Below are 25858 nucleotides of genomic sequence, written 5' to 3' on the forward strand. Positions count from 1 at the left end.
CCCGTCAGCCGGTGGCGGGCCCGGGGTGTGCCCCTCGCCCGGGCTGCTGCCGGCAGCCACTTGCTGCAGATTACAGAGCTCACATCCTCTCCCTGCCCTCTTCCTCCCCCAGACAATGCTCCCGATTCAGCTGCCCACCTCGCCTCCCGCCGGGCCCTAAATACGGTGCTGCCCGGCTGAGCTGTTGCACCTGAGCTGGCTGAATCAATATTGACCAGCCAGGAATAGTCCCGCAGCCCTCTGAGAATAGCCCCGCACGCCCACCCTGCTGCCCACAGCTTCCCGCGCACGGGGCTGCCCTGCTGCCAGCAGCAGTATTTTTAGACTGGTTTTGCTGGCTGCCCGGGTTGCAGGTGCTGGCACCCCCTGAGCCCCGAGGGGGATGACGACGAGAGCGGACACCTCCAGTCTGCCAGGGTCACACTGAGCAGCAGGACACTGTGGCTCCACTGCTGCAGGTTGAGGATGGCAGGTCCCAGGTGTGGGAGAGCCCACTGGACTTTCCCCCGCCCCCGCTGCCCACTTGCTGCCCCCAGGCGCAGAGGCAGAGCTGGGAGTGGGACCCAGCACCTGCCTGCCCTGCACCCCTGCCAGCTTCTGCCATGGGAGGGTTCAGGGGGCACTCGTAGCCTCACACTCGGGTAATTTAAGTCCAAAAACGTCGAGGCACAAGTGAGTCAGGGGATTTGCTGCCTGTCCCAGACCTGCCCTTCCCCAGGGCTTTCTGTGGTCCCCATGTTGGGGCTGGCCAGGGACCCCACTGCAGGAGAGGCTCCAGCATGTGCCCTGAGCCCAGCTGGAGCATAGAGCTGGGACGAAGGTGCCCTGTAAGGGGGTCCCAGGGCCATGCACTCCTGCATGCTCAGGGGTGCTAGAGGCTCCCATGGGACGTGGCGATGAGCTCACGGGCTATTCCCGGCCGTGTTGATCCTGGCTCCTCCCGGCAGGAACCAGCTGCTTTGACTCTAAACAAACAGCCCGGTGGCCACCGGCACATTCCTGGCCGGCTCCTGGCCACGGCGAGGGCACAGGGCTTCCTGTTTATCCATGTCCCACGGCGTGGCACGGCGGGGTGTGTGGGCAGTGGGGTGCCCCGGGGACTGGCAGCACCCCAAGCCAGAGGTTGCTCCTGGGGCAGGTCGAGGGGAGGGCATCCCCCATCTCCACATCCCACGGAGGAGGGCTGTGCCCAGGGACCCCTGTAGCTAGCCTGGCTCAGGGGTGACCTAGGTGATGCCCCAAGATCCAGGACGACCCTGTTCTGGGCTCCCAGAGCCATCCCACCTCCTCCCTGATCAATGTGCCCCCCAAGTCCTGGCCACATTGCAGCACCCCCAGGCACCCCATGCCTCCATACCCACTTGAGCTGCTGTGTGAGGCGGGAAGGGGTGAGGGGTGTCCTTTTGAGGTGCCCCCGGTGTGGCAGTTCGTCACCCCCAGAAAACACGTGCTGTGCCTGGCTGGGGGCCATCCCCATGGTGTGGCAGCGCTGGAGGCAGGGGACAAACCTGACTGAGGGTATTGAGTTCATTCTGAGTGGGGGTCCAGGCTCACGGCATGTGGGGGCTATCCCAGAGGTGCTGGGGTTATCCCAGAGGTGCTTGGACCTCCCAAGCTGGGGGGGAGAGGGAGGGGCAGGTTCGCCCCAGGGTGGCAGAGGAAGACGAGGCGAGGGGCAGGCACGGTGCAGGGCTGGGCTCCAGGCACGGTGCGGGGGGGAGCCGGGGCTGGGCTGGGCAGCATGGGCCCCCACCCGGGGCAGCCCACTCCGCTGCACCATAAAAGCAGCGGCAGGCGGTGCTCGGCAGCAGGAGAGCTGCTGGAGGCCAGCGTGAGCCAGCACCGCGTCCCTCACCACTGCCTGCCCCACGCTGCTGCCTGTCCTGCACCGTCACCCCTGCCAGGGTGAGTGCTGGGGATGGCCCTGGGCTGGGGGGGTCTGGGCACCTGGAGTGGGAGGCAGCAACCCCACGAGTGCTCTGCGTGGGGATGCAGGGGGAGACACGGGGTGATGTGGGACAAGGGCTGTGTGCAGGGTGAGGAGGGGACCCCGGTGTCCAGTGGCAGGTTTCAGGTGGGGGGTAAAGGCGGGATCTATCAGACTCCCACCAGCGGCCCCAGGCGTGGGGCAGAGCAGTGTCCGTGGGGCTGCCCATGGCGGTTGGCAGCCAGGGCTGAGCACGGGGCTGTGGGTGCCTGGGGGGGCTGTGTCAGAGCTGGGTCACCCTGGCAAGGGGCAGGTGGATGTGGGGCTGGGGCTGAGCCCCGGGATGGCAGATGCTGCAAGCTGTGCATGGCAGGGACCAGCTCCTGCATCCCCCGCAGCATGGGGACAGGGATGTCACCGCTGTGCAAGGGGGCACGATAGCCCTCCACCATCGCCCAGCTCCTGGGGCACAGGGGAGGCTGCAGCAGCACTCGCCACCCTGCCAGGGTCCCCAAGGGCTCAGTGTTAGGCTGTCCCCAGGAATCCCACTCCCAGAACCACGATGGTGACACCAGCTGGCACAAGCCCCATCCTGCTGCTACTGGTGCTGCTGCTGTGCTGGATGGCCCCCAGCGGGCAGGACCCAGCCCCGGTGCAGCTGCGGCTGGCAGGGCCACGGGGACCGGCTGGGGAGGGCCGGCTGGAGGTGCTGTACCAGGGCCGCTGGGGCACCATCTGCGACGATGGCTTTGACTTCCACGCGGCCACCGTCGCCTGCCGGCAGCTGGGCTACACCACGGCTATCACCTGGACCCACAGTGCCACCTACGGCCGAGGGGAAGGTAGGGGGCAGCTGGGGAATGAGGGGGCAGGGGGTCCCAGCGAGGGCAGCGTGCTGGGTGAGCCTGTGCGGGGGGGCTGTGGGTGCGGGCAGCCTGTGAGGGGCACTGGATGGGGCCTGTGGTGCTGGGGAGGGAAATGGAGACCCCCCCAGTGGTGACCCCCAGCCCTGTGTACGTGTCCCCAGGCCCCATCTGGCTGGACAATGTGCGGTGTGGGGGCAGCGAGGGCTCCCTGGCAGAGTGCGTCCACAATGGCTGGGGCACCAGCGACTGCCACCACGGTGAGGACGCTGGTGTGGTGTGCTCAGGACAGCGCCTGCCCGGCAGCCCCCCCCAGGCCACCACCTCTGGTCACCTGGGAGAGGTGAGTTGGGGGCCATGGGGTTCCCGTGTGCCCAGCAGGGTACACCAGGGGGACTGGAGCACATCCCTCTGACCTTTCCCCTTGTCCCCATCCTGAACACCCTGCCCATGATGCTGGAGTCCACATGCCCACCCCTGTGCCCACTGCGGCAGGTGCCAAGGCTGAGCCTGGAGGAGGTGCGGCTCAAGCCCATCCTGGCGCGGGCCAAGGTGAGCATGCCGGTGACGGAGGGTGCCGTGGAAGTGAAGCACAACGGGCGCTGGAGGCAGGTGTGCGACGCTGGCTGGACCAGGAATAACAGCCGTGTTGTCTGCGGGATGCTGGGCTTCCCCCAGGAGAAGCACATCAACACCAGCTTCTATCGGTAGGGATGCAGGAGACCCGCATTGCAGCTGTGGGGCTCATGGGGCAGGGTGCCTGGCTGGACACTCCGGGAGACTGAGGGGTTGGGTGGGTGTGCAGGGTGCTGGTGCGGCCTGGCCATGCCTGCGTCCCCTTCTTGGGGCCTCAATGAGGGGCAGGACTGGGCTTGGCAGCAGCCAGGGGACTGTGGGGAAGGTCACCAGCTGTGGCTGGCAAAGCATGGGTGGAAGGAGAGGAGAGGCAAGTAGTCCTTTGCTCCTCCGTCCCCACCTCAGGCTGGGGCTATAAATACAGCCCATAATGAGTCCCTGCCGATGCCAGGAGTCCTACAGTCCCGCCAGGACACATGACATAGCTGGGCTTGACATGGTAATTGCCAGTGGGGAGAGGACCTTTCCTCACCCTGCCATGCTGTGGGAGGACCCCATGGCTCCAGGTCCTGCCACGGGGTGCTGGGGAGGGAAGAGATGATGTGGTGGTGGGGTCTGAAGACCTGAAGGGTTGGCATGGGCCCCACCAACCTCCCAGCTCTGTACACCTGCAGGAAGCTCTGGAACATGAAGCTGAAGGACCCCAACTCCAGGTAGGGCTCAGCTCTGGGCAGGGTGGGTAGGGGCACCCTGGTCGGACACCCAGCACAGGTGTTGGGTGGGGGAGAGTCTCTGGTGCCCGAGCTGACACTGGCCTCTGCTCCTCTCCCTTGGCAGCCTGAAGACACTCAGCCAGAAGAACAGCTTCTGGGTCCACAGGGTGCGGTGCCAGGGCACAGAGTCCCACCTGGCCAGTTGCCCCATGCAGGTGGCCCCGCTGGCCCCCCGCCAGCACGCCTGCCCCCGTGGCATGCACGCCATTGTCAGCTGCCTCCCTGGCCGTGCCTTCCAGAAGGGCACAGGCAAGGGCAGGAGCAAGACCTCCCCGGGAAAGGTGAGCCCCAGCACAGCCCCACACCCCGTCCCATGCTTGCACTGGTGCCTGTGGTGCAGGTGGGTGGCCGTGCCCTGGGAACGCTGACTGGCTGCCCCCTGTGCCCAGGCGCTCCCGGTGCGGCTGCGAGCAGGCACCCATGCAGGCGAGGGCCGGGTGGAGGTGCTGCGCCATGGGCAGTGGGGCACCGTGTGTGACAAGCAGTGGGACCTGGCCGCAGCCAGCGTGGTGTGCCGGCAGCTGGGCTACGGGACGGCAAAGCAGGCCGTAGTGGGAGCCCAGATGGGCCAAGGTGAGGTGGGCGGCATGGCAGGGACTCGGGGTGCCACTGAGTTTGGAGTGGCACGATGGGGAAAACCCCCGGTATACTGGGTGCTGCCAGAGCATCCTGGGATGTCCAGGCAGCTGCAGCCCGCCCTGGGATGAGGCTGCCCTGGCTGCTCCTGCCGCGCGCAGCCCCGTTCCCATAGGGAACACCCAGACTGCGGGAAGGAAGGTGGGGGTCCTCCCTGCTCCAGGATGGACACAGAGCAGGGGATGCTGACCATCTCTCTTCTTCAGGCCTGGGGCCCATCCACATGAGCGAGGTACGGTGCACTGGCCATGAGCGCTCCCTGGGTGAGTGCCGCTTCCAGGAGGCTGAGCAAAGTGGGTGCCAGCATGAGGCTGATGCTGCTGTCCGCTGCAACGTGCCCCACATGGACTTCCAGAGCCAGGTGAGCCCCTGTCTCCTCCCCAGGGCCTGTGGAGCTCCGGCCCTATTGCACAGCCCCTGCCCCGCAAGCTCTGTGCCCAACTTGGATGTTCAGAGCAGCCCTGGGGTGGCCCAGAGGACAGAGGGACACAGCAGCATGCTGATAGGGATCTGCAGGATGAGCCAGTGGCAAAAGTGTTCTTGTGATGACAAAGAGGAAGGTGGGGCAGATGTTCAGCTGGATGCATGGAGCTGTCTGCTCCATTGCAGCGCTGGGTGGGAGTGCTGGGGGGTCTGCCCCATGCTCTGTCTCAGCCTCTCTTTGCCTGCAGGTGCGGCTGGCTGGGGGCCGCAGCCCCGAGGAGGGTGTGGTGGAGGTGCTGGTGCTGGTGCAGGGGCAGCTGCAGTGGGGCTCAGTGTGTGGTGCCCAGTGGGGACTGAACGAGGCCATGGTCGTCTGCAGGCAGCTAGGGCTGGGCTTTGCCAGCCATGCCCTCCAGGTGAGCAGGGTCCCAGCCTGCGACTGTGAGGGGTCCTACGGGATGTGTGGTGTGTGCATGGGGTGGCCAGGGGCTCTGGGATGGGACAGCCTGGAGGGACAAGCCGTGGTGGCAGTGCAGGGGGAAGGGAGTGGGCAGGGGAGGCGGGGTGGGTGCTGGCAGGGGGTGCGAGGGCTGGTCCAAGTGCTGTGCTCCTCCTCTGCCCAGGAGACGTGGTACTGGGCAGGCAGCCCCGATGCCACCCAGGTGGTGATGAGCGGGGTGCGCTGTGCCGGCACTGAGCTGGCCCTCCAGCAGTGCCAGCGCCACGGCCCCGTCCACTGCCCCAGCGGCGGGGGACGCTTCTCAGCAGGGGTCACCTGCACCACCCGTGAGTACCAGGAGCCCAAGGGGTACCACTGGGAGAGGGATCCCAGTTCTCTTGGCACAGATAGCAGGGGGAGCTATGTGGGGTGGGGATCACCTGCTCCATCCCTGCTGATCCCCTCCATGCCAGACGCCCCGGACCTAGTGATGAATGCCCAGCTGGTGCAGGAGACAGCCTACTTGGAGGACCGGCCACTGGAGCTGCTGTACTGCGCCCACGAGGAGCGCTGCCTCTCCCGCTCCGCCGACCACATGCACTGGCCCTACGGCCACCGCCGCCTCCTCCGCTTCTCCTCCCAGATCCACAACCTGGGCAGAGCTGATTTCCGACCCAAGATGGGGCGCCACGCCTGGACCTGGCACCAGTGCCACCGGTGAGTGGCCCGTGGGCAGGGGCTGGCAGGGAGCTGCCCCTTCCCCAGGTCAGGCAGGGCATGGTGGCACCCATCCTGCAGAAACTGGCCCGCCTGGGGTAATTAGTGGTGTCCACGCTGGCACTGTCATTATGGCTTTATTTGGCTTCAAGGCTGTAATTTGCTCAGAGCCTCTGGGTGCTGCCTGCTCCCAGCTGGGCTGCCACATGGTCCCCAGCCAGGCGCTGGCCCTGTGCTCAGCCCCTGTCCCCACAGGCACTTCCACAGCATTGAGGTCTTCACCCACTATGACCTGCTGACACTCAACGGCTCCAAGGTGGCCGAAGGGCACAAAGCCAGCTTTTGCCTGGAGGACACCAACTGCCCTGCAGGTAGGTGTCAGCAGCAGAGCTGCCAGTGAACCTCCCACCCTGGTCCCCGAGGGGGGCTCTGCCTGCGCCCTCCCTCATCTCCCCTCCCTCCCACAGGGCTGCAGAGACGCTTCGCCTGCGCCAACTTTGGGGAGCAGGGAGTGAGCGTGGGGTGCTGGGACACCTACCGCCATGACATCGACTGCCAGTGGATTGACATCACCGATGTGCTGCCGGGCAGCTACACCTTCCAGGTACGGGGGACGGAGAGGTGGGGCACACCGAGCCATCAGAGCTCAGGGCTGGGGGACACACTTCATGGGCACCCCTCACCCTGCACATTGGGGTGCTTCTCTGTGCGTGCCACAGCCCTGCCTGGAGAAGGCATGGCAGCAGTGCCCCCAGCCCTGCCTCTTGCCCTCCCCAGGTGGTTGTGAACCCCAAGCATGAGGTGGCTGAGTCAGACTTCTCCAACAATGTGATGCGGTGCCAGTGCAAGTACGACGGGCAACGCATCTGGATGCACGGCTGCCACACGAGTACGGAGGGATGGGAGCATACGGGGCAGGGCAGGGGGAGAAGTGATGGGGCTGGACGTGCCGCAGGTCCTGTGTCCTCACACACACCCCCACACACTGTCGCTCTCCCCAGGTGATGCCTATGGTGCAGATGTGGTGAGCGATCTGGAGCGACGGGAGCGCCTGGCCAACAACCTTGTGTGACCCCCCAGCGTCAGCACACTCCCAGCAGCATGGTGGGACAGCCTGCCTCCTGTGCCCCAGCCCCTGCACTCCGGCAGCACCAGACTGAGCTCAGGGACTCAAAGACTTTTGTATTTATTGATGCTGCCGCAGAGGACGGAGATGAGCACCAGGGCCAGCAGGGAGTGCCCAGGGGTGCCCAGCCCCGTGCTGCCAACGGGACCTGTGAGAGGGGCCCAGGTACCACAGCAGCGCCCACCTGTGTGGCTCTGGTGCCCCCCAGGATGACTACCTCAGCCTGCCTGGCCCCCTCTGCCCCAGCAGACTCAGGACAGGCCCCAGCCACTGCCACCTGTACACCAGTCCCGTCCTCAATAAAGATGCTGTGCAATGGGAGTCAGGTGCTGTGCTATGGGAGGGGGGGTACCCCCTTATCAACGACAACATCCCCTGCTCTCTTCCCCACCAGGATCATGAAGTCAGTCCCCAGCTGGGACTGACCCTGGTCTAGGCAATGTGGCCCCAGCCAGGCACTGTCCCCCCTTTGCCACCAGCCCCCCAGCTGCCTGCATGTGGGCAGTGCCAAGTGGCTCTGGCTTGCCACCAGCAGTCCCCACTGGTCAGGGCACCCTGTCCCTGAACTGGTTGACCCTGTGCACATAAAGGGACCCAGCCAGCTCTGTGGCAGCATGGGCCGGCAGCCAGCCCACCGGCCACCGCGGCTGCAGCCGTCGTGCTGGGCTTTCCAGGCTGCCCTGGCAGTTCCTCAGCTCTGGGAGCAGCGATGGGGCTGCTCTGCCCTCGAAGCCCTTGCTCCTGGGCACAGGGTAGAAACACCGTGCCCTTGCTCTCTGTGTTTCCTTCCTCCTGTGGTTTCTAGCTTTTTTTTTTTCAGTAAAGGCAAATAAATGGGAATGCCACCAACCCACGCTCTGTACTGCCTAGCTCCCCGTGAGCCAGCTACCAGGCGGTGCCACCCCTCTCCTTGCACACCTATGCCTGTCCCTGCCTCGCTTGCAGGCACCAGCCTGGGGTGGGGGGCTGCCAGCACCTACGTCGGCACAGGACAGGACAGGCTGCACCCACACGTCATGGTCCCTGCACATGAACGAGCCCCTGGGGACAGTGGTGACACACTGGGGTGGCCTGAGGCTGTGGCAAGAGACAGTGTCAGCGCAGGCTCGCTCCGCCCAGAGTTGGGGTTCGAGGGATGCCGGATGGCTGGGAAGATGCCTTCCACATGAGAGCAGCCTCACGCCCTGAAATTTCCACCAGCCAAGCTGCGAGCGGCTGGGCACAGTGGCTGAGATGGCTCCCAGCTGGCAGCACCACCGGCACAGGGGCAGGCAGCCACCACCACAGGGTCATGACCAGCTCCACTGCCACCAAGCTGGGGGACAGCCAGAGGACACAGGACAGCCACACAAGCCCTTCAACACAGGCTGGGGCACCACAGTCACAACCCAAAACATGCAAACCGCTGGTAGGGGTGGCAGAAAAGCATCATCCCCATCCTTACCTGCTGTGAAGGGCAGGGAAGCCCCACAAACCATGGCCCCAAGAGTTTGGCGAGGGCTACAGGGTGGGAGTGCTGGGGCACACAGGGTTGTTTTTCAGGTGCTGAGAGACGATGCAAAGCAAAGGAGCCACAGGAAGGTCCCAGCCACCCACCCACGTCCCTGCCCTGAGGACGGGCAGGAAGCCCCCAGCCCGCCAGGGCCAGCAGTGCAGCCACATCACAGCCCCGCACAGGGCTGGGAACGCAGCCCTGCCCACACGCCAACAAGGGCCCCGCTGTCTGGGGCCACAGCTGCTCCGCGGAAGTAAACAGGGTCCCTGCCAGCACATTCCTGCCTGCTGCCCTGCCCGACCCTTCCTGCCTGCACCCCCCACCCCCACCCCGCTGTGGACACCCACCACTGGGGAGGTGTGGACATCCACCCCCATGGTGGCAGGGACCATGCGCAGCAGCCCCCAGCATACGTACCCTCCCCTGGCATGCACGGGCGCAGAGAGCCACAACCTGGCCAGGCAAATAAAATAAATGGTATTTATTAGCAAAATATAGGACAGAAACTCTTGCTCACAAGGCCCTGCCAGGTGGCCAGGGCTGCCCCGCACAGCCCTGCAGCTTTGCTGCTGAGCTCCCCGCGTCCTGCTGCTGCTTCCACTGCAGCAGGCAGCACCGGGGGTCCTGCCCGGGGCAGGATGGGCAGCGCTGCCTGACAGTGACAGCATCTGCATGGCACCAACCAGCCTGCACCTGTCCTGCTTAGCCCTTTCAGTGGAGCAGCCTGGTGCTTTTGGATACGGTGCAGTATCTATCCCAGCTCTTGAGATGCAGGATGCTCTGCCTGCCCGCAGAGAGGGGCCCGGACACCCCAGCGGGGTTTCTAGTGGAACTGAATGTGCAGCCTCCCAGCTCAGTCCCGGCCCTCCCAGGCATCCTCCCGCTGCTTGTTCTCCAGGCGCTTCCTCTCTGCAGAGACAAGAGGAGAATCAACCCCACGTTCCCACCACCCCACAGCCACTCGGCTCCCCATGGAGATGGCCAGTGCCCATCCTGCTGCAGACCTCTCCCACTCAGCAGCCTCTGAGAAGGGGCATTCATGAGGAGGGTCCCCCCAAACTACAACCCCTCCCAAGCATCCAAATCTCACCCTGGGCTTCTTGCAGCTTCCTCCGCTCAGCATCTCGCTGAGCTGGCGTCTGGTTGCTGCGTACCCCCAGGGCACCGATCACCAGCCGCCTGGCCAGGGCAGCCGATGTTTCAGGGCGCTCCTTTGCCGGCTGCAGGTAGTCTGGGTGAGCGGAGATAGGGGACATCAGTAGGGGCATCCTGGGAGGGATGGGGCAGCTGGCACGGCTCCACAGCGCTGCTGCTCCATCCAGCTGCTCCATCACACCCCAGTTATCAGGACAAAGATACTGCATAAGCACCATGGCACAAGCTACCTCAGGGCACCATCACTCACCTGCATACGCCCTGGCTTTGGCTTTAGAGGCGCGGGTGCCATGGGAGAGCGGGCGCGTCTTCACCATCAGGTGCTTGGTGCTGAGAGCATCACGTGCTGCAGGGAGAAAGCAGTAGAGTCTGCTTGCAGGCCCAGCCCCATGCCCAGGATCCAGCCGCAGGAGAGGCAGGGAAGCCTCCCCTCTGCCCATCCCTAGCCGAACTGGGAGCAGTACCTGTTATGGGGCTGGAGAAGATGCCCAGGGCATGCGTATCGTCCACCCACTTAATATCAAAGCCTTTTTTCCTGCCGGAAAGAGGGAAGCTCAGCAAGGCATCGGCACTGGGTAGGCAGGGGTCCAGAGCAGAGCCCAGGCAGGGGACCCCAGGGCCAGGGTTGGGGCATTGCCAGCAGACTCACTGATAGCTGCAGAAGACACGCAACAGGTCTTCAGTGCGGAAATCCGAGGGGAAATCATAGATCTCGATGACATGGGGCAGCTCCGCATCGCTGAGATCTGGTACGGTGGGTTCAGCCCCGTAGTAGTTGAAGCGGGGTGACTGCTGGCTCTCCCGGCGCTTCTCACCCCCTGAGAGCTGCAGGGGTAGGAGAGGCACAGCACTGAGCAACCCATGTCCACCCACACCATGCCAGCTCCTGATCCATGGCAAGTGCTCCCTGGGAAGTGGCCTGGCCCTCACCCCCTGCCCCAGCACTGCAGATGGATTCATGGCATTCACATATTAGGAACTATTGACCAGAGCTCTCATTGCTTTTCCCATACCAGCATCCCTTCACTTGCCATGCTCTGTGGTCCCACTAGGGACGCAGTAGGAATGGTACTGGTGAGACAGAGCATACACCGCCAAGCACACCCCTCCTTCCACAGTGACATGCTGACCCAAAATACATTTGGGGAACAACAAGGAGCAAGACAGCAAGTTCAGGAGGAAAGACTGACATCTGACTGCCATGTGGGAGCACCAGGCTCAGCATGCCTCAGCTGCAGCACATGCACCAGAGCAGCCCATCGGCACCCCAGACGCCAAATGGAAAAGCCAGCACTCCCCTGACGAGCAAGTTCTGGTGGTTAATCACCTGCCCAGCTAAAAATTTATGCCTTATTTCTCATTTGAGTTTGTCTGGCTTTGCTTTCCAGCCGGCGGTTCTCGTTCTGCATCTTGCTGGATTAAAGAATCCACAGTCCCCAGTCCCCTCCCCGTGACTGCACTTACTCATGCTAATCAAGTCCCTTCTCAATCTTCTTCTTGATAAGCTACACGGGTTGCACGCCTTAGTATCTCACAGTGGGGCACTTTCTCCAGCCCTAAAAGATGATGGCTGTAGTGTTTTTCTACCTCTCCTATTTTCCAACCTTCATTTTAAAATGTGGGCAGCAGTCTCCCACTGCCACAACATGGAGGTGCAGCTACTCCCCTCCGCCCTGCAGCATCGGTGCCGGTGGACCACCCCGCACCACTCACTGCACCCCAGCTTTCCAAACCGCACCATGCCAGCATCTGAGGGGATTCACAGCCCTGCCCTAGCTGAGACACCAGGACAGGCACAGCCCAAAGCCAGCAAGAGCTCCCCCATCCCCCCCAGAGCGTGGGGCCAGCGTGGTGCTGGGGAGTGGGTACATAACTCAGCCAGGTTCCCAGCCCGATCCCCCAAGCGATCATAGCACAGCACACCATGGCTGGAAGGTTAGAGTCCATAAATCCCAGCCAGCTCAGTCAATAAAAAGTGCTCATTCCGACAATTTTATGGGGAAGATGGATTCACGGCAGGTGAGGGGAGTGCTGCCCGGGCGGCTGGATGCCAGCGGAGGGTAGAGCTGAGTTATGGAGCTCACGGGACAGGCTAGCACCGCCGACTGAGCCGCCTGCCCCACCACCATCACCCATTAACCAAGTGCACCCTGTGCAGCGCAGTGCATTCATCAGGCACCCCCTGCCTCCTCGGCGGAGGTGAAGGAGCCGTCCCTGGGCAGGATGAAGCCCTGCAGTGCCGCTTGAGGGAGCAAAGCACTCGGGTAGTCCCAGGCGCTGGGAAGATGATTAGAGAGCAGGAGCACAGAGTGCCAGAGAGGTCCTTGACCTTCACAAATCACCAAGTGTGGTGGGGCGGCAAGGACGGGAGCCGTCTGGCAGCCAGGCTCAGCCACGCGGCAGGCACAGCTCAACAGGTCCCCCCCACGCTGCCAGCATGGGCACACAGCACGCCTGCAGCCCCCCGGACATGGGACAGGGCAGGGAGCAGAAGCCAGGGTACAGCCCCCAGCCCTGGCAGGCACCCTGGGAAGGGTCTGCTGAAGGATGGACAGCTGGATGGCAGAGACAGGACGCCATGGAAAACGAAGCCTGTCCCTTGCGCCTCGCTGCTCTCTAAAGACACACCCTCGCTGGAGCACATTAGAGGGGTCTGTGGCTGCTCGCTTACACCGCCGCTCGCTCACCGAGAGCGCACCTCCAGAGCTGGAGAGAAGGCTGGCGTGCATGCACCACGGCTCCCGGCACACAGGCACCGTGCCGGCTGATGGAGAGTCCATCGAGCCTGCAAGGAAATGGTCGCAGTGCTTAATTACCCCCTGCATTCAAACTGATTTTTACTCTGAATTTGTCTGGTTTCAGCTTCCAGCCAATGGATCTTGCTATGGTGTTTTTTCCTGCTAGATTAAAGAGCTGTCCACTATCAGAAATCTCTCCTCCACACAGAACGTCATAAATCTTGCTCTCTGCTGGCTATCTGCGTCGCATAAGGATTTGGCTACAGGGAAGAATGCTACTAATTTTCTTGTCCTTTTTGTTCATTAACAACAGCTCCATCTCCCCAGGAGCCTGCACCCTCCCTGAGCAGCTGCGTCCACCTGCCGAGAGCTCACAGGGCTCAAGGAAGCACCAGGCTTGACATGGGAATCTGCAGGGGCTGAAGATGGCAACTTTTAATTGATAAATCCCTTATTCAGGTTGTTATTCACCCATCTTGGGAAGCTCCCTGGAAAGTTTATACTTTGCTCAGAGCTTGTGCACAGGAGAGCTAACACAGATACTCCAGAGCTCCTTGGAGTTAAGCACCCATGCTGCACAGCACAACCTTGCCTGCAGCATTGTATGGCTGCACCATAACACAGGTCCTCCTTGACCTGCCTCCCTGGCAGGGCCAGGCAGCCACTTTGCTGTGCCCGAGGATGAAGCCATGCCCACAGCACCATGGAAAGCCAGTGCCAGCCCAACATGCACCAGCTGGCAGTGCTGTCCCTCTTGCACCGATGCTCACCACAACCTCCCAGCTGGAGGGCAGGGGACTGCAGCTGGGGGGAGGACAGCCAGGTAGGGATGGGGGTACCCAATACCCTTCCATGTCCCCCTCCAAGCAGCCCCGGATGTGAGCTCTGTGTCCCACACCTTGCCCCAGGCCCACGCCGGGCTTGGAGAAGGCTTGCCAGCCTAGGCATGGCCCTGCGGACAAGGTGGGTACCAGTGCCCCTTGGTAAGGATGCTCTTGCATTAATCTCATCCCTTCACAGATGCTGTTATCAGGCACCACCCACCACTCCACACCCTGCTTCCAGCCCAGGGTGGACAGACGCTGGCTGTAACAATATTAGCGCTGTTTGTTACTTTGGGCACATTAATGTCATTTGGAAAATTACCAGTTTGATGCTACTGATTTAAAATGCAATAAGGGGTATTCAGCCTCGCTGCAGAAACTGAACTTCCATTGCAAACAGCAAGAAAACAGAGTAGGTCCTGGTGCTAAGCAGCTAATTGTAGTAAATTCAGCAACACACATGCAGGAGGGGATGGTAATGAGCCAAAGCTGATTAAGAAGCCATAGTTTTGAGGAAACATCCCTTTGCTATTTCAATGGGAACCCATATGTCTCAGCCCATTTCTTTATCACCAGCCCTGGTTTCATGAGGGTGCAGTTGCAGTTGCAGTTTACGGTGCTCAAGCGGGTTTTACCGGGTGTGCTTTATGTACTATAGAGGAAAGATCTCCCCCAGCCTTCACCAGCCCCATGGGAAGGGATGGGAACCCGCCCGGGGGGAAGGTGGAGGTCCCAGGCATTTTGGCACAGCAGGCAGCTCACACCCTCAGGGATGGCTGGCAGTGACAGCAGGCAGCACTGGCAGGCTGGCCACATGGCCGCAGCACCCCCTACCATGCACTCACCCAGGAGGACATGGGGACAGCTGACCCTCGGGGACACTGTCCTTGCATCCCAGCAGGCAGTAGCTACCATCCCTGCAAATCCCCACGGGCACTGGCTCGCAGCACATACCTCCTCCAGCAGGCGTGGGTCCAGGCAGTCCCCATCATCGTTAAACAGCACGTCCCAGCTCTCCTCGGCACCTGGGCTGGCCTGGCACAGGGTTCCGGCACTGGCGCTGGTCTGCCCTTCCTTTGGGGAGCCACTACGGAGACCTTCCTCTTCCTCCTTGGGCTCCTGGCTGCAGTGGTGCTGCTGCAGCAAGCCTGTGTCCTCACCTGCCCCAGACGGCTCCTCAGCCCAGGCTGCGGGTGAGAGGCCCTCTACGCTGTGGCACAGCAGCTCCAGGGGTGGTGGGGGCTCGTGGCTCTCCAGGGATGGGGGGGGCTCACAGCTCTCCAGGGGTGCTCCCTCCCACATGCCACTCGCTGGCTCCTTGCCAGCACCCAGCGGGCCGCTCTCTGCCCCAGCGCTGCAGTCTGTGCAGACAGAGGTGCCGTCTGCTCCCTGTGCAGTAGGCATCAGGTTGCCCTCCCCACCGGGATGCCTGGCACCAGCAGCGCTCTCCTCCTTGCTGAGCAGGAGCTGGGACAGACTGCCCGTGCCCTGCCCTGGGGTGCTCTCCCCTGGGAGCACTAGTGTATCGCCCGTGTCACCCCTTGAGCACCCGGGTTCACAGCTGGCTCCTGGTGCACCCAAGGTGCTCTCCCTGGCAAGCTCAGCCATGCCTCCCCACCTCTCCACCTCCTCCTCTGGCACCCCAGCGGCACAGCCCTCACCCTGCCCTGCCAGCAGAGACCCTCCCCGCTCCTTCTCCTCCTCCTGGGCTTCCGGACCCATAGCCTCACACGCCAGCCTGGCCACGCTGCCCTGGCTGCCCACCCCTGCCGGCTGCAGGACACCCTCTCCTGGGCTCTGGGACAGGTCCCCAGCTGGATCTGGTGTGCTGTCCCCCAAATGCTCCGACACGCCACCTGGCCCTGCCTGACACACTGGCATTGGGCTAGCGGGGTTGCCCTCGGGCTCAGGAGTAGCCTCCACAGCCCCAGGCTGGGTGCTCATTGGGGATGGAGGGTCAGGGTCAGTCCTCATCATGCGGTGGCCGTGGATGAGCTCTCTGAGACCTTCGCCATGGGATGCTTTGTCCTGCCCATCCCAGGGCTGGGCAACGACCAGATCTGGGCACAGCTCCCACGTGCTGGGTGATGCTCCCGGGGCCTCCGGTGTGACAGAGCAGCTGCTTCCCGGCCTCCAGCAGTGCCCTGCAGAGGCTGCCCGTGGCTCCTTCGGGCCAGCATGCACCTTGCTCTCCCTCCTTGCTGCTCTGCCCGCCTGTGTCCTGGCATGGGGGCTTCGTCTCTGCCCCTCGCCGCTACCCTGGCAAGTGTCCCGTGCCAGGCAGTGGTTCTCGGGCTCCCGGTGGTGCCCGGTTGGCACATCACCCACCACTTGCACCGCTCTCTCCCGCCGTGCTTTGGGCACGTAGAGGGCCATGTCAGGCTTCCGACAGCGCGGCCGGCTGCCCTCCACCTCCTGCTGCATGGTGCCACCGCTGCCTGCCAAGGAGAGACAGTGTCACCGCCCTGCCCGCATCCCAGTGGCCCCACAGACGGGCATGCAGGGGGAAGCCCCTGCCCAGGTCGGTGGGTTGGGGTCCCAGCCTGGCAACCACACTCGCTCCCACAGCAGCCAGCGCAGCGATGGATAGTGGAGCCCCAACACTGTCCCCACGGCAGCAGATCTGCAGATGGGGTTTGGTGCCTGCAGCACCCCACAGCACTACAGCCTTTGGTGAGGCGTACCGGGCTTGGGAAAAGCAGGGAAACTCTGCCAGCATCACCGAGGTGCCCACCTGCCTGCTCTGGCGGCTGCTGCCTGGGACACCCCAGCCCCAGGGGCCAGTGTCCACAGCTGAAGCAAGCCACAGAGCCCTTGTACCATTCATGCATCAAAAACTGCGGAGAAGTCTGTGGCAGCTGCAGAGCACCAGAAAACCAAGCCCCAGCCCAGGGACACCCCGGCAGAGGACCACGGCTGCCACCCTAGCACGCCGCAGCCCTGCTCACCTGCTGCCCCATCCCAGCAGAGATTTATTTTTCATCATCTTTGGCAGAAGCAGGCACGCCACGAGCTGCCGGGCCCCCCTGCCCCTATAAATATGCATCAGGCAGGGTTTATGGAGACGGATGGCGTGGGGGGCTGCACTGTGGTTGAGGCAGAGTAGGGCTGGGCCAGGGCCCCGTGATTAATCACTGCCCACTCCGTTTAGGGGGATTCATCACGGGCCGCTGTCAGGTAAATCACTGGAAAAACACCTCTTCAGTAATTAATGTGAAGTGACGGATGGACAGCCCCCGGGCCCATTAATCTGGACCATCAGTGCCGACCGAGATTATGAATGTCAGGATGCATAAACTGCCGGCGGATCAATAGGGCCAGGAACCCATCCAAGGCTCTCATTTCCGAGGCACCTCCGGTACATTAGCCTCCCCTCCACGCAGCCCCCGACCGAGGCGCGAACGCTCCCCGCGGCCCCTCACCAACAGCCGGCAGCGGTGCCGGGAAGGCGAGGGGAGGCCAACCGCTGGCTGGAAAGCGGCCGGGACTGCCCGTGCCGAATGGCATCATCCCCTCCTCCTGACGGACGGATGGACAGACAGACAACTGCCTCAGCTTGATGGATGGGTCTCTCATGGCATTCTGGAAACTGCTGGCAAGCCTGGGCAGGGCCGTGCTCCCCAGCATCACCGTGGTGCCTGTGCCTCGTGCTGTGGAGGTGGGCAGAAGCACCGTGCACTCCTGCCCACCTCCACGGCACAAGGTGCAGGCACAGGTGCTGCAGTGATGCTGGACACCATCCTGGAGCTGCCCCAACCATTTTTCTGCCTCTGCAGCTCTTGTCATATTTTTCCCCCTCTTTGATACACTAATTTTGCCAGCAGAACGATCCCCTTTATCTTTATCGACCATGAGAAAGGAATGTATCCTACAAACCCGCCAAGGTTTGTATTAGTAATTTTTCAGTCCCAAGGCATTATACAATTTGTCGCCGAGTGGCAGCCTGGGTGCCAGAGAGGTGGGGGCACTGGGACACCCCACCCCCCCCAACACCACCATTTCCAGCCACACAGGGCTCCCAACTGCACCAAAGCACGTTCTCCTAAGGACTTTTTCCAGCTAAGCCCAGAATCTCGGTCCATGGGACATCACTGAATGCCTTGGGGGGGGATCACTGATCGCCCCAGTCTCTGCTTCCCAAGAATTTCCAGCACAGGGAGCTGCCAGCAGCAGCACTGCTCCACGCATATCCCAAGTCACCTCCAAGAGCCTTTGCACACAGGATTTATGGGCTCCTCGAAAGCTTGCCGTTCACCTTGCCTCACCCTCCAAAGCAGATGGTGCGGCATTAGCCAGACGGCTGGTGCTGGGAGCATCCTCTCCCTGCACAGCTTTGCCTCTGCCTGCCGCAGGCTGCTGGGGAAGAGCTGCTTCCCACAGCCCAGGGAGGACCATGGCAAGGTGGTGACTCGCCCATGCTGGCAGGGATGCTGCAATGGTTTGGTTTTTCCCCACAAGGCAGCACAGCTCCTGCCCCCAGCCTATTACACACTTCATCGATGCCATGGCCACGCATCGGCACCGACCGATTTCATGCTCTGGGAGGCAGAGCAACGGCCCTGGCTTCGGGTCTCATTCACACTACACTGGGCAGGGCAACCCTCTGCTTCCAGACTCCAGGACCAAGCTCACCCCAGGCGGCGATGGCCAGTGCATCCCCCAAAGGGCCCGTGCTGTCCCGCATGCTGCCCTGCTTCTCAGAGCCAGCTACCAAAACAGCTCGGCATTGTGGCACCAAGCAGGGAAAGGCAGCCCCAGACTCGGCATGCCATGATACCACAGTCAAAGTGGCAGTGGGAGCACTGCCCACCTGCCTGGCACATAACACCCACCAGCCCAGCACAACACAGCCTGGCGTAGCAAGGGGGATGCTGGAGCATCAGCCAGGAGGTGGCCAGAGCTCCCCACAGGCACCAGCTCCCCTCACACCATCCACACAAACACACTACTCATGGGGAACTTGTGCTCATGGCATGAGTTTGTGAGGCCTCAGAGCAGCTGCCCGGGGGATGTGCCAGCACCAGCCTGCCTTTCTCCTCTAGTGACCATCTGCAGCAGACGTGCAGCATTTTTTCCCTGATTTCTCTCCTCCTTCTATCCAGGGAACGAACCCACAAACAGCAGCAAGACAGGGCTGACCACGTCACACACTCTCCTTCACACTGCACAGTGCATCGCCAGATTACCTCCACCATCTGCATCCCTGCCTGGCAGGTGAGGACACCTGCAGCACAAATCCGACAGCAAAGCCAGAGCTCCCGCTGCCTTCTTCCACTGTGGGCAGAGCAGCTGGCCTTAGTACTGCTCAGGGAACCCAGGGATGGGCGCGGATGTGAGGCTGCAGGGCTCACACCGGAGCATGCCAGTTCCCGGAAAAGTTTCGATGCCACCCAGCGCCCTCCCAGCAGGCTGCCGCATTTCCTGGCAGGGAGCTGTATTTTTAGCCTTCGAGGTTTCTAATTCCACTCAATCCATACTCCCGTCGATAGAGCAGATAACCTTAAAGCCTTGATGGTGAACAGGGATGGCAACACTGGGGGACCGGGAGCCTTGGGGGACCGTGCGCAGCCTCAGCATGCGGCTCGTGCACCCGCAATGTCACTCTTTACAGCCTGCCGCATATTGGGCTCTTTGGAGGGAAAAAAAATAAATATAATAACAAGACTAATAAAAAGACAGGTACAAGGAGATTCTAAACAGCCCTGCTGGGGAACTCGCTGCTCACAGGGCTCATCCCATGCCAGGCACGTGCCATGGCATGCTCACTGACTGCACAACATCGGTGCACAGCAGCCCAGCTAAGGACCATCAGAGGTTCTGGCTACCCTGCACCTCTCCTGCCCTCAGCAGAGCTCCAGCCCAGCCTGCCCAGCTCACGCAGCAGGTGATGGGGCCAGGGAAAGACCTGGATGCCTGGCAAGGAGAGGCAGAGCAAAAGCAAAAACACAGAGCCACCAGCATGAAGCAAAGCAAAGCACTTCAAGAAGCAGAAAGCTGCATCCCGTACAACGCCTGCCTGCAGCCCTGTGGGCTTTAAGACATCCCTGTCCCCTGCTGCCAGGAGAAAGATGCTCTCCAGCAGCCGGAGCAAACACTGGCTACGCAAGGAGGCAGCAAAGGCATCAAAGGTGCTGAGAAAAGAGATTTCAATCATGCCTTTCATGTGCGATGCTCTTAGGAGATACTTGGAACAGATGCTCTTAGGAGATGCCTGGAACAAGAGAAGGGGAACCTTTTAGACAGGAGGAGGATTTGTAAGTCAATAATGTCCCCCCACAGCTGCAGGGGGGGGCAGGAAGGGACAACAAACCAGCAGAAGGAGTTAACAGCTGGCAGGCTAAGGGGAATACAAAGGACTTTACAAATATACTCAGGCAGAATCAGCACAAAAGTGAAAAGATCTATTAATAAACAAGAAGGGAGAGAAAATTAATGATGGCTCAAAAATAAAGATGATTCAAAAGGGCAAAATTACTGTTTTTAACAAGAGAAATGCAAATGAGGCAGAGGCCTCGAAGAAACAGCTGCAGGGAAAGCAAAACCAGCATCTCCACATAGACAGGGTCACCTGGCTGGCGTGGCCGGTGCCAAGACGAACCGATTAACCCGCCAGCACACACGTGGTGCCAGGAGGAACCCAGGGCCCTAGTGACAGGCAGAGCACAACAGGTGCTGATTTTGTCTGTGAGAAAGGACAACAAAACCAGAGTCTGGCACAGGATAAACCCTGTGCCCCTCCCTAGCACAGAACATAACGGGTGGAGGAAGGAGCCTGCGCACCCACCGCAATGGGCTCCTGGATGAAGGACACTGGCTTGCAGGGCAGGTTATTTTGGAAGAATTGCTAGGCAAAGCTTTTGGATAAGGCAAGCAAGACGCAATTTAGCTGAACTTCAAGGGTATCATTTTATACTACCTCCCAAACTTTCATTTGAATAGTGAATTATAATTAAATTTTCAGATGATACCGAGCAGAGAGGCGTTGCAAACACCAGCCAGAGCACAAAAATCTTTCAAAAGACCCAAGAAACATAGTCAGGAAACAAAGCAAGATCCGGTCAGGGAAAATGAAGGTAAAATAACATGAAGCAGCTACTAGGCGGGCAGGAGCAGCCTGGAAAGCAAGGCCCTGTGGTGTGCTCAGACCAGGAAGGAGGTGGCCAGCGTGACCACCCCCAAAATGCACAAAGGGCAGAAGCTGGTCACCGGCATCGTGCCATGAGCCACCCCAGAGCTGTGCCAGCCCCACAGCAGGTGAAGGATGGCGGGGGTGCGAGGGCAGGCAGGCAGCCGTGAAAAACAGCATCCAGCGCCTGGGAGCAGTGGGCACGTTTTACGAGCCGTGGGAACCTGGCACGCCGAGTGCCCGGGGACGCCATATAACTCCCCTGCCCTCGAGGGCTGTCACTGCCGGCAGCGCCTGATGACTCAATAAGTTGGGGAAGAGTTATGCGGTCTGCAACGTGCCATGTCACCCAGGCACTCCGGGGACTGCGTGCCAGCGGAGAGGGGGAAAGGGCTGGGACACGGGGTGGGGGTCAGGGCAGGGACACCGCGGTGGGGGGGAGCGGGACACGGGGCGCAGCGCGCAACCCGGGCAGGGTGCGAACCTGGGGCTGCTGTGCCCCCGTCCCGAGCGCCGCGCCGGGCCGCGCTGCCTGCCAGGCCCCCGCCGTTACCAGTGGCCGCGCCGGGTCCCCCGCCGCTCCGCGCCGCCGCCGCCGCTTCCGCCCCGCCGGGCCCGCCCCATCCCGTCCCGCCGCGGGGAGCGCCGGGACCTGTAGTGCGGCACCGGCACCGGCACCGCCCCGCGCCCCGGGCGGCCGCGCCTCCCCCGCGCCGGCACCCCGCGGGCACACAGGCCGCCGGCCCCGCCCGGTCCTCCGCGTCCCCGGGGCTGGGACCGCCACGGGCAGCCCCGCTGCCCTCCCTCCGCCCCGCACCAGCCAGCAGCCGGGGGAGGGGGCCGAGGGCAGGGTGGCCGGGGGGGCAGGATGGGCACGGGGCTGCGGGGGAGGGAGGGCGACCCTCCCCTTCGGCCCCCGGGCGACCCCACGGGAGGCTGCCGTGGGTTTCCCGTTACCGTTTAAGGTCACACAGCAGGCGGGAGCCGCGGTGCTGGCCGCGGCCGCGCTGGCTGTGCGGGCAGAGCCCCGCTCCCGCCTGCCGGGGGGCACCGGGGGAGCTGCCGGGGGCTCGGGCACGCCGGGCCCCCTCCCGCGCCCCGCCGCCGGCTGGCCGGCCACTGTGGCGGCGGGGAAGGCGCCTGCCCCGGGGGGCTCGCTGCTCTTCCTTCCCGGCGTTGGGCGAGCACCGCCCGCCCGCGCCCGGCCGGTAACGGGCACCGAGGGGAGCAGCCCGGGCCCGGCGCGGCCGCCATCTCCGAACGAAGCGCCGGTGCTGCAGAGGCTGCCGAGCCGGGCCGGCCCTGCCGGGGACGGGTGGGGCGCCCGGGGGAGCCGGGCCGGGGTCTCCCGCGGGCGGGGTGGGAGCCGGCAGGGCCGGGCCCGGGGATGCAGGAGCGCGAGGGTCGCTGTCACCGCAGGCTGCGAGGCAGAACACGGGGCTAAGGGGGCGTGGGGCAGGCTGCTGCAGCCGCCTTGGTTTGTCAGGCTGATGGACTGGGGTCTCTGCCGCCTCCCACCCCGACCCCAACGTGCTTTCTAATAAGCCGAGGCTCTCCAGTGCAATTCCTAAGGAGCTGCTTCCCAGGCAGGCTCCTGGTGCAGGTGACGGAGGCCTGGTGTCCCACACGCAGGCGGGGATGGGAGGCTGGTGCCCAGGCAGCTGGCAGCCATCACGGCTTCCACAGCTCCCTAGAGGTTGTGCAGCTGCTGAGGGACCAGGGACTGGTTACCTGCCATCCTGACAAGGCGTCACTGAGGCATTGCACGGGACATCAGTGCATGGGGCTGTGCCAAGAATCTTATCCCTCCTCAGGTACAGCTACAGGGCTGCGACTGCTGATGCCTGAGACTTTCCTGACTGCCCGGTGTGGGTCCCAGTACAGCCACAGGGGCTCGGACTTGGATAGGCAGGGTCATTCTGCCCCAGCCACGTGCTGCTGTGCAGGACAAGGAAGGCTACCACCAGGCAGGGCCACCCGGCACACCCCGGGGAGTTGTCCCCGCCCAAGCCGGCCATGGCACACAGGGGACCACGGTCCCTCTCACAGGTAATCGATGGCAGCAGATCCTGATCGCTTTCATTATTATTATTTTCTTATGCATGTGCGCACAGGAGATTTATCACCAGCTACGGAGGCAAAATCAATTATTCATGTTATAAATTAGAAAATGATTTATGTTTGTGGGAGGCCAAGCAGCGTGGAGCCCCTGGCCGTGTGGGAGCTGGGTTTGTCTGGGAATGGCACCAGACACCCTCTGCCAGCACTTCCCTGGCCTCTCTGTCCCGGCCGTACCCTGGGTGTCCCAGCCAGGGGTGCCCCCATCTCATCACAGCCCAAGGGTGACCCAAAGACGGTGGCTGGCAGGGAGCACCTGGCCTCTCCCACTCTGTCAACCCAGGTGCCTGCAGACAGAGCCCGAGGACGGCTGGGGACAGCAGTGGCCTGGTTGCCCTGGCCGGTGCGGCAGGATGATGTTCCACAGCAGTTTCCATGGCAGCAGCAGCAGCAGTCCGAGTGCTTCGAGTTGTGGGCTGCAGAAGGACCCCCGCACTTTCCCCTGCTGGAGACATTCTCACGTGTCCCCTTCAGCCCCAGCAGCTGTGCTTGTGCTCCTGCCTCCCACAAGGAGCACTGTGATACCCTGCGGAGTGCCACCCACTGGGACAGAGACCCATTGCACTGCTGACACCCCCGTGCTCCCCACAAAAGAGGGGATGGGTGAGGGTAAGGGGGCGATGTAAATGCACCTTGCTTGCGCCAGCCCCTGAGGCCATCTACCCCAGAGTGGGGCTGCAGGACTTGCTGGGCCATAGCCCACCTTCTCCTCAGCTAGTGGGGTCTCAGGGGTCCTGAGAATCTTCCCAGGCATGGGGATCCCATTCTCCAAGAGGTGACTGATGCTCTGCACAGAGCAGGGTGGCACTGGGCTCCAAACGCTCCCAGTGCTGGGACAGGGGGTTGGCTGTTGCTGCTGGGTCTGCCCCCAGCCCAGCCATGCCTCAGGCACTCAGGCCAGCACTGGTGGGAGCTGCAGCATCCCATGGCTAAGCACCAGGGGGCCCAGCACCCTAGTCCTGGCTGCCTTGGCATCCTAAAACCCACTGCCCGTGTCACGAAGCCAGTGGGAGTGAGTGCTTGGAGCCGGCTGTCCGCTCTCTGCTGATAGCCGGGGCTGCTCTTGCTTCTGAAGAGTCTTGATCTAAAACTGCCGTGTCTATGCCTCCCAGGGGACAGCAGAGCGGGCCGGGAGTGCTGCCTGCTCTCCTTGTCTGTTCATCTGCAGCTGCGTCAGCCAGGGCTGCGGGGAGGCACGGGCTGAAAGGAGCAGCACGGGAGAGAAAGGAGCTGTCAGTGGACCCAGATCTGGGTCTGATCACAAGCAAGCCATGCAACCAGCTTCCGCTCACGCAGTATCTTGCGCTAGGCTGAGCCCTGGCCCTTGGGATGGGAAGGAGAGCCAGTACGGGCAACCTCTGCTCTGCTCTGGCTCCCCAAGCAGCCTTTCCTCCCCCAGCCCCGCCTCTGAGCCCTGGAGCCTCCTTCCAGCCACCAGAGAGCCTGTCATCCCATCCACTGTGACTCCCAGCGCTCTCAGGGAGCTGAGAACTTGCTTGCTCCACACACACATGGAGGTGTCAGAAGGGGCCAGGGGTTTTGGCTGCCCCTCAGCAGCTCCCTGCCAGGCTGTGAACAGGAGGAACACCAACAGCCAGTCATGGTCCAGGGACAGGGAATCACCTTGCCCTGGGGTACCAAGGCTGCTGCAGCCATGTCAGCCCCCCGCCAGCCCTTGGGACACTCTGGGAACGCATGAGGGGTGCAGAGGAGTCCCAGCTTGCTCTGCTCTGGCTCTAAAGGAGCCAGACAATCCAAGGAGCTGAGAGACCTGCCAGCATGGCCTGGGATTCTCCCGAGCTTTGAGCACTGGGCTGAGCACTGAAACACCAGACAAAAAATGAGTCACGTTCTGGGGCTGAGCATTGCCTGAGGCACCTCACTACACCCCGGTCCTGGGGAGCCCAGTGCCAGCCCATGCTTGTATGAGCATCCCTCTGATTTATTGCTGCGGAGCAAATGCTGACAGAGTGCTTTTGGCAGAGAAAAGCCCTGGGGAGCTGCAACGGGCACGCAGGGGCAAGGAGGGAATTGCCCATCAGCTGCAGTGTGCCAGGGGCACCCAGAGCACCTGCAGCCCTGGTTCTCTCCCTCACACCCAGCCAGGGGACACGCTCAGCCCACGGGGAGGGGACTGCAGAGAGCTCGGGGCTGGGGTGGATAAGATCTGCTTTGCATTATTGCGCCAAACACCTGGGGACTCAGTGGCTCGTGACAGTGCTGTATAATGTGGGGAAGCAGCCCACAGTGTGGGAAGGCGCCAGTGCTGCTGGCAGCTCCCAGGCAGGATGCAATGGGGCTGTGCCCCTAGGAGAACGGGCTGGCTGTGGAGGGGGGAGCCGGGGTCTCTTCCTCCCTGTTTTCCTGCACATCTACAATGAACAGGCACAGAAGGCAGCACTTGTGCTGCAGGAATCAATACCAGTCCAGGAGAGGCCTGGGTGCTCCTCCCTGCACTCCCTCGGGAGCCTGCCCCCTGAACGCCTCTCCCTGAGCTATCGCTGTTGTCTCCTTCCAGCTATTGTTTTCTTTCCAGCACCCTCAGCAGAACCGTGCAGCAGCATGGGGTGGCTGGTGACAGTCCTGGGGTGGGAAGCTTGCTAACCCCAATAGCCTGGCTCTTTCAGGAGACAGGGGAAATAAGGAGAGGAGAACTCCTGGGCGGGGGGGGTGGGGAATGCAAGTTTTATCCTGATGCAAAGTAGCCCCCATTGGCACTGTGCCACAGCCCGCTCCATTATGCCCCATCCTGTCGTGGTCCCTAGGAGGTACCAGGACATTGAGGCTAGCTCTGGCAGGTGGAGATGCTGCCAGGAGGTGGTTTCTGCCCGGCAGACAGCACTCGGGGATGCTGCAACTGGAAGCAGTTCCTGATCTTGCCCAGTGCTGGCTGTGGCACTGCCACCGTGTTGGGTGACAGCC

General features: G+C 62.4%; 2 protein-coding genes across 7 annotated transcripts; one reads left to right on the top strand and one right to left on the bottom strand.

Annotated features, from left to right (window-relative positions):
- Positions 1-1741: 1741 nt before the first annotated feature.
- LOXL4 (lysyl oxidase like 4) lies at positions 1742-9338 on the top strand (the record flags this gene model as incomplete). The annotated part of the gene is made up of 15 exons (XM_080402329.1): positions 1742-1905; positions 2468-2769; positions 2955-3133; positions 3286-3497; positions 4041-4079; positions 4204-4420; positions 4529-4712; positions 4982-5136; positions 5447-5614; positions 5822-5984; positions 6111-6354; positions 6610-6725; positions 6822-6958; positions 7132-7243; positions 7356-9338. 15 exons carry the CDS (start codon positions 1742-1744, stop codon positions 7424-7426), a joined length of 2463 nt encoding a protein of 820 aa, XP_080258455.1. The 3' UTR covers positions 7427-9338.
- A 103-nt stretch (positions 9339-9441) lies between these two features.
- On the bottom strand, positions 9442-21523 carry R3HCC1L (R3H domain and coiled-coil containing 1 like). Of its 6 annotated transcripts, XM_080402333.1 has the most exons (8): positions 21372-21523; positions 19878-19903; positions 14647-16130; positions 10780-10955; positions 10595-10665; positions 10381-10476; positions 10066-10206; positions 9442-9884 (listed from the first exon to the last, which is right to left on the bottom strand). In XM_080402333.1, the coding sequence occupies exons 1-8, from the start codon at positions 21440-21442 to the stop codon at positions 9829-9831; spliced, it is 2121 nt and encodes a 706-aa protein (XP_080258459.1). In that variant the 5' UTR covers positions 21443-21523; the 3' UTR covers positions 9442-9828. The 6 variants fall into 6 exon arrangements, with proteins under 6 accessions (XP_080258459.1, XP_080258460.1, XP_080258462.1 ...); XM_080402334.1 differs by lacking the exon at positions 19878-19903 and having other exon boundaries at positions 14647-16126; XM_080402336.1 differs by lacking the exon at positions 19878-19903 and having other exon boundaries at positions 21372-21473.
- Between the last annotated feature and the right edge of the window lie 4335 nt (positions 21524-25858).

Source organism: Falco punctatus (genome assembly GCF_963210335.1).
Source record: "Falco punctatus genome assembly, chromosome: 9".
In the NCBI taxonomy this organism is placed as follows: domain Eukaryota; kingdom Metazoa; phylum Chordata; class Aves; order Falconiformes; family Falconidae; genus Falco; species Falco punctatus.